Source organism: Atheta coriaria, unplaced genomic scaffold, assembly GCF_025399875.1.
Source record: "Atheta coriaria isolate IRGN ID8LTWV9N9 unplaced genomic scaffold, Caltech_Dcor_3.1 hic_scaffold_7_pilon, whole genome shotgun sequence".
NCBI classification, from domain to species: domain Eukaryota; kingdom Metazoa; phylum Arthropoda; class Insecta; order Coleoptera; family Staphylinidae; genus Dalotia; species Dalotia coriaria.
In genome coordinates, this window is record NW_027045449.1 from 216,073 (window position 1) to 229,444 (window position 13,372).

General features: G+C 34.9%; 2 protein-coding genes across 2 annotated transcripts; one reads left to right on the forward strand and one right to left on the reverse strand.

Moving 5' to 3' along the window:
• The first annotated feature begins 376 nt into the window (after window positions 1-376).
• LOC135796402 (heparan sulfate 2-O-sulfotransferase pipe-like) lies at window positions 377-7,069 on the forward strand. Its single transcript, XM_065308418.1, has 3 exons — window positions 377-725; window positions 4,431-4,576; window positions 5,219-7,069. The coding sequence occupies exons 1-3, from the start codon at window positions 685-687 to the stop codon at window positions 5,413-5,415; spliced, it is 384 nt and encodes a 127-aa protein (XP_065164490.1). The 5' UTR covers window positions 377-684; the 3' UTR covers window positions 5,416-7,069.
• Window positions 7,070-12,487: 5,418 nt separating this feature from the next.
• On the reverse strand, window positions 12,488-13,372 carry Dnaaf6 (Dynein axonemal assembly factor 6). The gene is made up of 3 exons (XM_065308764.1): window positions 13,174-13,372; window positions 12,867-13,114; window positions 12,488-12,808 (listed from the first exon to the last, which is right to left on the reverse strand). Exons 1-3 carry the CDS (start codon window positions 13,292-13,294, stop codon window positions 12,551-12,553), a joined length of 627 nt encoding a protein of 208 aa, XP_065164836.1. The 5' UTR covers window positions 13,295-13,372; the 3' UTR covers window positions 12,488-12,550.

Below are 13,372 nucleotides of genomic sequence, written 5' to 3' on the forward strand. Positions count from 1 at the left end.
ATTTAGCATTTACTCCAAAAACAAATTAAAATGTTCTCACTATTCTTTTCTTACCATACGCAATTTACGCAAGTTCATATAAGTACATTCCTAATGTACCTACGTCCACTGCGCATGCGTGGATGACATAAGTGCAAACAAAACATGGTTAAGTTGTTTATAATCTTTGTTGTTGTGTCACACGACGTGTGAATCTGGCGAGAGATTTCAGATTTCCGCATCTTTTTCCAAATTAATTTCATAAACAAACCTTTTGTTTTCGTTGGTGTAAATAATGCACCGAAAAATCCAATTACTACACTATAACACAATGTAAAATTTACATTCGATAAAAAGCGCAATAATTTAATTTTTGTTACCGATAAGAATTCAATTAAATCTGAAGTAAATCACTAATATTACTATTATCAACAACAGTATGGTTAATATGCATACAAACGTCCAATGAGCGAGTTATCAATTTAACGCTTGTTACCTGCAATCATGCTCATTGTTTTATTTATATTTACCTTTCAGAATTAATTACTTGCCGAATATTTGCGCGTCGTCTGTGGTGAGTTGTGAAAATGCAAATAAAATGATTTTTTTTTCTTGAGTTTTCGATCGTAATTTGAGTCGGTCGTGGCTATCAACAGTTTGTTTTTCCACTTTTGTGAATAAGTGAATGTGTGCCTCGTGACGATCATGGTGTTTGATGTGCTCGTGCGGCGTTTCAGCTTCGTTAGGTAATTGAATTGCGTTCGATTGGCTTTCTGTTGGTTGCGCGCGTGCCACTAGAAGACACAGCGAAGAGAAATGAACGGGAAGTTGATAAAAATGCACTGATTGTGACTTGTGACAAGAATTTATTAAGATGGCGGTACCTTTACCACAATTTACTTGTCGGTGCATTATTGAAATGCAACGATAAAGACTTTCCAACCCGTATATAGATGCACACGTAATGATTGTTGCTAAAAGCATGCCATTCATATGCATTTTAAAAATGAATATATTACTTGATTGTTTTGCCAGTCAAAGAAATTCATATTTGGTTTTATTAATCAATTTTATTTTATGAGTAATATTTTATACGTCGTTACAACGAGGAACAAAAAATAATAAAATTTTGGGATTTTGCATCTGTTTAATCATTTTTAATCTGGTTATAAACTCAATTACTCTTGTTAAAATGCCGGTAAATATTTCCAGAAGTCTAAATATGAATTCCGCGTTGCTCAGTTGTATTCACTTGTGTTATGTTTAAATGATTTTCTAGTAACGCAACGTGCACCCCAACAAATTAGCTGAAAAATCGTGCTTAAGTTATAGAAATTTGCATTGCAATTTGTAGGGATGTTGGGATCATAATTACAACAAAACTTCAAATGTTACCATCAATGTCATGTCTTTAAAAAAATATTCTAGCTCATAATTGCTAGAAATAAAAATATTTTTCGTCGTTACACAGTTTTTATTTATTTATCGTTAAAATGAGGTTTTAATGTGTTTAGTTTTATTGTAGACATAAATAGTGAGTTTGATGTATAGTTGGTTGCATAAATCAATCTAGCCGTCACTTAGTTTGAGCGTGACTCGTAAAGTGTCGTCACTGTCGCCTGTTTTTCGCTCTCGTTTGATTTGCGATGCGAGAAAAGTGAACGCGTTGAAGATGTTCTTCTCCACGTGAAGGGTTAGCGCTACTTTCATCATTTAAGAACCCATTGCGCATTACATACCCGCACATTTATCGCATTTCACTTTTACTATAACCTAATAGTCATACATGTCTGAATCTTCCTCCGCTTTGGACAATCACCGGCGTGCAATGTGTAAATTTCTGCGTAACTAAACACACACACAGCGTTGAGTAAATAATTTATAATTTGAGATTAACTCGGTTTTACTTTCACTTAACTCGAGTGTCGGTACATCAACGTTTAGCAGATTGTAAAAAATCTTTTAATTTTCGGACGCAGCTATTCATTATGTGCGGATTGTAAATAAAAGGCGTTCAATTATGACGGACTGGGAAAAGAAAGTGACCGTTTCTCATATTCAATTAGCGTCCGAGCTGTATTCATCTGTTAAGTCGAGCAGAAGACAATTGTTCGTCTGTTTATATGCTAAGTGCTTGCTGTCTTGAATGACAAGCGCAGTGAGTCGTGGATTATTACCTACGCGCCTCAACCGGCATGACAATGTAATTTTATTCTTTGGAGCGGCGTATCCTTGTGAGTCGAGTGCACTGGAGCGCTGAAACATCTGCGCAATCGCATTAAACTGCCTCGCCACGCGAAAAATCGTCAATTTTCTTCGCATCAAGATAATATCTTCTCGATCGTAAGTAAGTACTTACAGCAGCGCGGTGCATTGACGCAATTTTTTTGCAATGTGCGCTGAAATGTTGACTTTGTTAGTCAATCATTTCTAGAACTCATGATTTACATTAAAATTTCTCATTAATTTTACTTGGGTTGATAATTGCTTATTCTTGGACTGGGATCACTTGTATTTAAAAATTGTAATATTTATACTAGTGCAAAATTTGAATGACATTGATACATTCAAATATATCGCATTTTTTTTGTCGCACAAACTTGCAAACAATTTTAAACACTCTGTAAGTTATATTTTTGCAACATACAGTAGCCTATGTTATTCGCCTAGGTCCAAAATATCTCCAAACAAAAATTTATTAAAATTGTTTCATTGGTTTTTGTGTAGCAGCATTACAAACATACAAATTTTAAATAAAGTTACTTATAGGATAGCAGCTACTTGGGTAACGGTCAAATGTGTTTTCACATGCGTCATACGATGAAGGCGAGGTATTTGCCGTGGAATAATATAATCAAACTCGCATTTATATTGCTTTGCAGTTACTGAAACGAGTGCAGATAATGAAGCCGCTTCGCGAGCTCCACTCGGTAAAAGATGAGAAAGAAGCCGACATTAGAGCAGAAGAAAGTGCCAGGCGCAACTTTCTTCAATTTAATATTTTCTGCGCTCATAATGCTTTTATTACGCCGACGAATATTATTCGGCGCTGGACGGTTGCAGCGCCGCAAATGTCAAAACGTTTTCAGCACGCTTCAATTGCGGGAAAATCCAATCTAAAGGAAAACAATTGAATAAAGTGTAAAGTGCGGAAGTGAATGGTCGATAATTAGCCTTGCAGAAAGTCTCCGGAGCGTTTAGATTTATTTCTTACACGCCTAACCTTAAACTTACAATCGACGAAAACGAATCGTTTTCATTCTGCGAATGTATGACGAATGACGAATTGATTGATGCTTCTTATTGTAGTATTTCAATGTTGGCGGCGTGAATACTTTTCTTTATCCGCGGGGAATGGATCGAGGATATCTAATGATATGTTTAGTGATTTGAGGAAAGACGGGCGACATCGTAATAAAGTGAAAGACGCGAGATGAATGCACTGAAAAAAAGAATATGCAGCTAATACGTATTAGAAAGTAAAATGTTTTTTTTTTCATTCTCTTCATAAGCAGCGTTTTTCTTTGTGTTTGCGCATTGTTTTTGCAAAACCGCGGACCTCAACCGCGAGGATGTTCTAAGGTTTTATTAAAACGCCTATTGCTCCGCCATTGTCATGTCTAGTTAATATTTTTATCTTTCAATTTCCGCTATGGAAAAATATAAAAAATATGTGTAACGACGAAAAATATTTTCATTTCTAGCAATTATAAGCTAGAATATTTTTTTAAAGACATGACATCGATGGTAACATTTGAAATATTGTTGTAATTATGATCCCAACATCCTTACTAATTGCAATGCAAATTTCTATAACTTAAGCACGATTTTTCAGCTAATTTGTTGGGATGCACGTTGCGTTACTAGAAAATCATTTAAACATATCACAAGTGAATACAACTGAGCGACGCGGAATTCATATTTAGACTTCAGGAAATATTTACCGGCATTTTTACTAAAATAATTGAGTTTTTAATCAGCTTATAAAAGATTAAACTGATTTTAATACGCGTAAAATTCCAATATTTGTTTATTTTATGGTTTTTTGATACAACGACAGTGAATTGATTGTATTCATTGTAAACATTAATTGTATTCGATATTTTCGATAAATTTATAAAATATTTATGAGCCGTGAATTAAGTATTCTACAGATTTCAATACACAATAAAATAAAAAATAATTGCCGTGTTGAAATTTATATTACAATACTTATTCACAACATATCATTGAATTTAACTCAAAAAATTTATTACTTTTTGGTGATATATACTTATTGATTTCAATAATCATAATAACAAGCTTCATGTTTCAACGAAATCACTAAAACCAATTAGAAAGTAAATCTGTAAGTGTTAAATAATCGTAATCATTGCGATGGGTGAAAATGATTCGGTAATATTCATAACATTCTAATATTTATCATAAATATTTTTTTATTCCTTTTGCAGGACGAGTGAATTGATCGCGCTGGTGGCCATCTCGACGACGCTGTTTCTGTTCTTGCACACGCGCGACTTAAGTACGCGACTGCGCGAGATGGAAGTCAGACTGCAGCCGGGCGACGATGGCGTTTCCGCTAATCAAATTATTTCAGGTAAGTAGTGAGTGACTGATGAGTGCCTGAGTATTCATTCCGCGCTGCGTTGCAAATGTTTTACTTACGCTCATTGCACGTAACAGTTTTGTTCAGTTAACAAGTTTATGCAATAGATGGGCAATAAATACTCGTTACACATACGAGAATACGCGTTACACTTGCATGAAATTAGTGGGTAATATCAACAGACGAGAACATTTCGAAAATAAACCTAGTAAAGTAAAAAGAGCGCACTTACACAACATTTAGTGGAACTAGTTTTATTTTAATTTCTATGTTAAGCAAAACACATTAAAATTTTTATTTTTTATTTTTGCCGAAATAGTTGTAGAAACCTTGGAAATTTTAGGTTGTGACAAGCTAGGTGTTGAATTTTATGACTTGATCTTGTCACTTGTTAGTTGTTATTGTTTTGCAACTGTTAATCGTCGAGATGGCTGTCTAATCTGTATGATCTAGTTTTATTTTTGCTGCGCATGTTTAAAATTATAAGGTGTTTGCATCTTGATAGCGTGTTGTTGTTTTTTTGTGTGGTGTTGTTGGAGTTTGCATTGTTTTACTATGTCAATGCCAATTACGGTAGTGTCTTTGCAGTTATTTTTGCAACTGTTAATTGTATAATTGGTTCGTGAATTGCAGGCGATAGCGCACCGGAAAATCACAGCAACAACGGCAACAAGGCGTCGATGAAGTTCATTCAAAGTGCTGGCGAAGTAAGTAAAATTTATTTACTCATACAAATGAAATTAACCGCTAAAATTTATCGAAATTTACAAACAAAACCATCAAAAACATTATTGTACCCAGTTCTAATATTTATTGAGATTCTCTTATAGCTTATCAATGTATAACCTTTTGAATTGCGTGTAGATGTCGCTAGGATGCATTTATTTGCATTAAATTCCGATCGCAGTTTTCGCAGCGCAAGATTTATGTTTTTATCAGAGAGTTGCTTGTTTGTTGACTTGTTTCAAGGTGTCCCGAGTTACGAATACAAATACCCTCATTGATTTCAATTAAATTTAACTTTTAATGTTAACAATATCTCTTAATGCGCTTATTTGTATTCAAATGTAGCTAACTAAAGTATTTATTGAATAATTTAAAACTTTTACATTCTACATAATCTTCAAATGCCCAATTTTCTATTTAGCAAATACGTAAAACTTTAAATTAACAAATTAAACGAATTAAACACGATGTTTAATTGCGAGTTATTTTTAGTGAACTTGAAATGGCCCGTTTTAGTTTACTTTTTTCGTCTTTACATCGCGATTCAATTGCCTGAAGCCAAACAATGAATGGAGAGTACTCATACAAGCTTTTACAACTCCAACGTTTACGACCCACACGCGGCCGGTAATTAACTTCGATTTATTACAGCGTGTGTTCCACTCTTGCGATTCCAGTGATGGCAAACAACAATTATCACACGCTTCCAACACAAAATAACAAATAACGCTTCTAATTCAATTTGCTATTTTCGACACGTTTCGAGCCGAAAAATGCACTTTCTCCAAACACACCACCAAATCCGAACCAGTAGTGAGTAACTACTAACCAGTGAGCAAATATTGACGTGCGTATTCTGTCGCCATCATCATTGTTCGGCTCGTTTTCACGTTTTCAGCGTTCGAATTTATTTCGTTCGCTATTTTTTTCAAACTATTTATTAACCGTTATGCCTTAAATTGCACACACACGCTTATAATAGATGATCGAATTGTGGCTGGGTATAGAAATGAGGTTATGTTCGCACGTACGAATTCGGAGCTGGATAATCTCGCGAAGATTGCGCTCGCACGTCTTATTTTTTTCATCCGAGTCGTTGTGTTGTTCTTTCTGATCGAAATTGATCCTTCATTTTCATCGCGGTCGTCTCTACGCTCGCTTCTTCGTTAATTTATCCCATCTGTAACGGTACAATGAAGTAACCGTTTTGTTTATGTTGAACAAATAAGCGACGTTTTGCAATAGAGACGTGCGGATCGCTGGTGGGTAATAGATACACGCGGCTTGCTTTTGTTGAACGCACATTATGCAAAATGGAAATAATGATCGGCTCGCGGTGTTTTGCCCGACTTCATTATCTTTATGGTTCTTCGATGAATTTTAATTTCGCGCGTTTCGATTTACGACTTATCGACTTAATACGTTTATCTTCGTAATGGGTTAGCTATATTTGGTATGAGTTTGGTATATTAAACTGTGGAATGTCTGAAAGTACATAAATTATAATGTGTAGATGAAGCAGAAAATTAAAAAGTATTTTGATGATAATCGTTTTTTTTTTAATGCTCATAAAAGTGAATAGGTATTTGTGCTAATTATTTTGTTTAGCATTGATTTTTAAATTAGAATTTAAAAACCACTTGGTATAAAAATGTTTCTATGGGTCAGTGAGGCTCATCCGTGTCAGTATGAGTTAAATATGTGAATTTTGAGTTCATTACTAGTATTTCGAGGTTAATTCAGTATTATTCGGTATTTTTTGGCGCCAAATATCCATATACTGATAATACCGGTATTTATAAAATAATTAAATTAAATAATTAAAAATATTTTTAATTTTGTAAGTATGCTAAATAAAAACAATAAAAGATAATTGATTAACTGCAGATTAATTCTTAAATTGGTAAATGAGTCAATCTTGCAGTTAATTGCTAGTGTCGAAGTATTTATTTGCTATTTTTGGATTTGATGAATGTTTAGCATAATAGAAAACATTATTTCCCAAACTACCCAAGTTGAACTTGTTTGTTGTTCTTTATAGTTTAAAGTGACTACTGTGTTGCAGATTTTTAAAGTTTTCACAATTACGAAATTTGTTTTTAACTCATCGATATTTATCGATATTGCAATTGAGATATCGGTATACCGGTATATATCACAAACCTTATCTAAATATCACTACATTCTTTGTACATAGATGTCACTACCATACACATATTTGCATTAAATTCAGAACTATTGTAGCAATACTATATTTGTGTATTGACCAGAGTTCATAGAATGTAGCGGTAGTCTTTTATCCTTCAGTTTTTTGCTTGTATAAGCAAAGCATGTTTACATGTTTTACAAGCATGTTCGAATAACTAGCCAGTTTAATAAATTTTATATGTTTGTATTATATTTATGGTATGGCAATTAATTTTAAAACTAAATAAACCTTATCATCATAAATATTAAACTGTAAATTATCAGGAAACCACATAAAATAAAATCAGTTGAACCAGAAAATTATAATCAACAAAAAATGGCCAATAGGAATATTCGGATGTAATTTTACTGGTGCAAACTGACATGAGTAGTAATGGGTGACCGCAGTTTCAATTCCTTCGAGGTACGCGCATGAAGCATTGAAGCTGTTTGCTCTGGTTTTCGCATGTTTCAAAACGTGTTCACTTTGCGGCAGTAGAGTGCCAATTGTACAGCACAGCTAACACAAAGAGACGCCATGTTGTTGTTTTGATTTTAAGATTTCAACATTCCAACACTATTCGGCACTGCTGATAACACACACAATGTTATTTTTTATTTTCAATCGTTTCACTCTATCTGCATTTATTCTTTAGTTTGTATTCACTGTAATTTCTATTTTAGTTTAGTTTCTGCTAGCACCCCCATGCTACGAGTATTACTGTTGACGTTGAAGGTGTGTTGTACCTTCCGTTTCCATGCGGCTTCAAAATACGTTCCAGTTATCCATCGCAGGAGTGTATACTGAGTATTTACTGTTCTTATATATTTTATTCTTTGTACTTAAATTTTCCTGCTGTTGCCAGAGATGACATTCTTAAGGTCAAATGACAAGATGTCCAGGATTAGCCATACTTGCCCAAGAATAGGAAACAGGTTTCAACATTGCTTTATAAAGCTTTTACCTTGTCTTCACAATTTTTAATTTTCTGTTACCACTGTTCTTTCTTTCTGCTTTGTCTTCAGGTACATATTCGATTAATTTGCATTTTTGTAATTCAAGCAAGTTCAAGTCGGTTTATTTACTTTTTGTGTTTACTAACACCTCACACCTTCAACTAGTTACTTCTTCATATTTTAATTATTCAATTCAAGGTCAACGAATATATTCATTTAGACTTACTTTGTTTAATTTTTCTAATCCTACAAAATTTAAAACATTACTAGTTTTTTCTTGAGGGTTTACTTATTTGTTTTTAAATATTTTTCTAATTATGCTTTTCTAGCTTATTCTTTAAAATGTTTTTGTAGTTCCGATTATCTACCTAATCATCCTTACCCTTTGTATTTAATCTTTGTTTTTATTCACAGCTATAAGTGATAAACGTTATTCGCGAGATACCTGGAGAGGTGTAACGAAATACTCATCGAGTGCGGGTCGCGACGCGGTTGGCTATTTTAACCATTTTATAGAATCACGATTAATTAGCTACCGAAGGAGGGTCGTGCCATGTCCCCTTTCACCTGTTAGGGAAAGTACGCGGTGTTTATAAATATTTATCCGAATATTCGACATATCGAATGCAATTCCAATTCCATGAGAGTTTATACGGGGCCTCAACGGACTTCAAGCATTCTACCAGCGGTTTGGACTCAAGATTGTATTATAATATCAACGCCTTAAGTAGTGAGTACACCTGACACCAAACTGGCTGTCTTGTATCTGTATCTGTCTATGCGCCAACATATGCACGTGCATGCAATCGTCGGTATAGCGCCGCTTTAAGCAAATACCTAAAGAGAGAGATATAGGCAGGAGACTGACCCCAGGGAGCTGCGACTGACTGCTGGACGACTTAGGCACGACTGAGCACTTGGCCCTCTGCGCGCACCCCTTCTATACCTGCGGCTGACCTTCTCAAAAAGTGGAGGGGAAGTGTTCGCGAGGGTGCGAGCTGCAGGGACCGGTTCTAGGGTCGAAGGAACCGCGGGCCTTCCCCCACTTCTTTTCTGTGCCCCACCACAACACTCTGAGTACTTTGCAGGTATAAAGGGCAGCGTACAGTACGTTTTGCGTTCCATCGGTCCTGTGGTGTTCTCTCTTCCTCTCTTGGCTCGTATTGAATCGTTTCCCTGCGTGTCGCGTGAGCACAATCGTCGGTAACGTCTACTTTAGTTCCGCGTATAGGCAGGGCAAAATTTCAATTTTATTTCATAAAATGCAGCTGGGCATAACTCAAACTTATAGTTTTAGTTTTTTTTAATAAGTTGAGCTCAGCATGCAGTTCTGAGTGTCAATATTTTATTTTTCATAACTTTTTTATTACTTTTACAATAGTTGCGACTATAATACCATAAAATATAATATAAAAATAAATGAAATGTTTCTATAATAATACAATTAAAGTTTCTATTTTCTTCGATGATGCATCCATTTTAATTAATTAATTGGATATATAACTATATTTATCGATAAAATTAAGTAGTTTTTAGTATTAGTATCTGTATTAGTATATTAGTAGTAATTAGTAATTTTTAAGTAGTTACTGAATTCAGTCACTGAAGATGCCTTCAGGGCGAAACATATCTAACTCACCAAAATTTTAAATCTAAAATCACGATCTTTTATCAATAAATATATTTATATATACAATAAATTAATTAAAGTTTCTAGAATTTACGTTGAAAACATAAAATGAATCGAAATAAATATTCAATGCATTTATTTTCGTGTTTATCAGTTTATCTCTCAAGCTGATACTACACACTACGGGTTGCGGGGTGAGACGGGGAAAGTCGCGCAGAATAAAATAACAACTCACACTATCTCCTAACATTCCAAGAGACTTGGACTGGAATCATGTCATGCAATATGCGATCTTAAAGTAATATAAAATACGTGCATTGTTTGTGTGTTTTTGTTTTCGGCTTTATCAATATCACCTCAACGTTGAACTTTTTGTGCGCAAGTCCGGCGCAGGAAGCGACGCAGGGAACCAAGTTAACGTTCTTCCGCAACGCACGCTCAGCAACATCATTCAGTGTGCGAGATTCTCTGCAGTTATAGCTCCGCTAATAAAATCTTTAAAAACTTAGCAAATCAGTAAAAAAGTGTTGCCACCAAGTGAAAATCATTTTTCGAGGCATCCACAAGTAAGTTTCTTGCATTATTTTTATTTGCGCCTTTTTATTAAATTTGTAATTCGTAAAATTTGCACGCTACATTGTTTCATACGCCGTTAGACGCGATTTTGCAATAAGGCCGCGATTCAAACATCGTGTTCACGATCGCAACCACCAAGTTGCCTCATCACATAAATGAAATCATGTACTTGCAATGCGTCTAATTAGAATATTCGAATGTAATTTTATTGTACAATCGACATGAGCTACGGGGGACCACAGTTTCAGCTTCGCGAGGTGTGCGCGGCGGCCTTATCAGTTGTTTGTCTGCTTTTCACATATTTCAAACGTTCACTTTGCGGCAGTAGAGTGCCAATTTTACAGCACTGCTAACACAAGGAGACGCCATGTTGTTGTTTTGATTTTAACATTCCAACACAATTCGCCACTGCTGATAACGCACTCTTATTTTTATTTTCAAGCGTTGCACATTTATCATTTAGTTATTCTTTAGTATTTGTTACATTTTAATTCTGTTTTATTTTCTGTTTCTTGTGTGCGACGTCGTTGATGGTGCATTCCGATCGGATTATCCACCGACTTCTTGAAAACGTTCCTGTTTCTCATCGCAGACATGTATATTAAAAAAATAACTGTTCTTTCTATTATTTCTCCTTGTGCTTAAAATTTCCTGCTGTTTCTAGATGACATTCCCCGGTCCGCCACAAGATGTCAAGGAGTAGTCATGCTTTCCCAGGAATGGGAACAGGTTTGAACATTGCTACAAAGTTTTTACATTGTCTCTAATAATTTTGATATTTTCTGTTACTAATTGTTCTTTCTGCTTGTCTTTCAGGTACATATTCGATTAATTTGGGCATTTTTGTAATTCGGGCGCGTTCGTTATCGGTTTTGTACTTTTTGTGTTTACTAATACCTCACACCTTCAAGTTTTAACTAATTACCTCTTAATATTTTTTAAATTATTCAATTCAAGGTCAATTTATAGATAAATTAAAAGACTTATCCTGTTCAAATTTAACAATCCTACAAAATTTAAATCATTTGCTTTTCTTGATGAGTTTATTTATTTGTTTTTAAATATTTTTCTAATTAAGCTTTTCTAGTTTATTCTTTTAAAAGTTTTTGTAGTTTAGAATAACCACCCAATCCTCCCATTCTTGTTAATAATTGTTTACATTCACAGGTAAAAGTGATAAACGTTATTCGCGAGATACCTGGAGAGGTGTAACGAAATACTCATCGAGTGCGGGTCGCGACGCGGTTGACTATTTCAACCATTTTATAGAATTACGATCAATTAGCTATCGAAGGAGGGTCGTGCCATGTCCCCTTTCACCTGTTAGGGAAAGTACGCGGTGTTTATAAATATTTATCCGAATATTCGACAAATCGAGTGCGGGACGCGATTAAAAAGCCCGAAAATATCGTGTAATCCGTATCGCTACTGTAATGGAGCGGTAAAAACGTTCAATTCCATGAGGGTTTGTACGGGGCCTCAACGGACTTCAAGCATCCTACCAGCGGTTTGGACACAAGATTGTATTGAAATATCATCGCCTTAAGTAGTGAGTACACCTGACACCAAACAGGCTGTCTTGTATCGTTATGCGTCATAAATGCACGTGCATACAATCGTCGGTTTAGCGCCGCGCGAATTAAAGACCTAAAGAGAAGGAAAGAGCTCCGGGAGATGCCTCTCGCCATTCCGGTCGTACTCGTAATTACAGGTCCTCGCCATTTTTAGTCCTGTTTACTAAGTAGGGTTTCTTTAAGTCGGTTCTTAAAAATCCCACTCTTCTATCGTTTAGGAACTTTAGGAAAGTGTAAACTATCAGCGAATCATTTCTGCTTTCAAATTCTTGCCTTTATTCATGATAAGGTATTGAAGGTTATTACATATAAGGCTTAGTAATTAACAAAGTCGAATTCCCGGTCCATTACTAAGGTGACATTTAGAATATCCGTATCACTATCAAACTTAGCATCGCCCAACTGCGGGTTTACAGGGTGCGGCAGCGACAGTTTTAGAAAATACTTCGATGAATTCAGCTTCAAGACAGTTTCCTCAATCTTTAGATCAATGCTCTGACGTTTCTCCTCTGGTAAATTGATAGCAATTACCATATTCTCACAACTTGAAGTAGAATTTGTTTTGTTTCCCATCTAAACAAAATATCAATAGAAATTAAGGTATTTTTATGCTACAATAAATAATAATTACTTGTAGAAACACATCGGAAGCAGTAACTGCTTGCCGATAACTTATTTCGTACGTAGGACAGGTTTTCCATGTACTTTCATCCGTCAATTCATTGATTTTCTGCATGTACTCATCTTCGTAATCAAGCTCAGTTTTCTTCTTAGCCTCTTCAGTCTTTTCATATGGAGATTTTTTAATTTCTTGCGTGGATGTTGATTCAGCAGAATCAGTGGTGACTTTATTCCTTGCAATATCAGTAGGATTCAAATCTGAATAAAATAATTAGGTTTATATTAATTGAATAACTAAGGAGTTATTTTATACTCACAAGTATTTGTTGCTTTCTTAGTGACGTGTTCTTCATCATCAGATGAGTCATTATCCCTGCGAGGGAACAACAATTCACTTAATAGTTTAATATCATTCGGAGATGAATAAAAATCAGACATTTTGGTAAAACGACTAGAAATTCTAGTAAAAACCTGACTGATATTGATCAAACATCAAATAAACAAGTTGTCATGGAA

Bases quoted from the DNA above. Each gene is read 5' to 3' on its own strand.
- Dnaaf6 (XM_065308764.1), bottom strand. From the start codon at position 13,294: ATGTCTGATTTTTATTCATCTCCGAATGATATTAAACTATTAAGTGAA. The intron at 13,115-13,173 runs GTGAGTATAAAA...TATTTTATTCAG, and splicing joins TAAGAAAGCAACAAATACTT to ATTTGAATCCTACTGATATT. The intron at 12,809-12,866 runs GTAATTATTATT...TATTTTGTTTAG, and splicing joins CTTCCGATGTGTTTCTACAA to ATGGGAAACAAAACAAATTC.
- LOC135796402 (XM_065308418.1), top strand. From the start codon at position 685: ATGGTGTTTGATGTGCTCGTGCGGCGTTTCAGCTTCGTTAG. The intron at 726-4,430 runs GTAATTGAATTG...TTCCTTTTGCAG, and splicing joins CGGCGTTTCAGCTTCGTTAG to GACGAGTGAATTGATCGCGC. The intron at 4,577-5,218 runs GTAAGTAGTGAG...CGTGAATTGCAG, and splicing joins CGCTAATCAAATTATTTCAG to GCGATAGCGCACCGGAAAAT.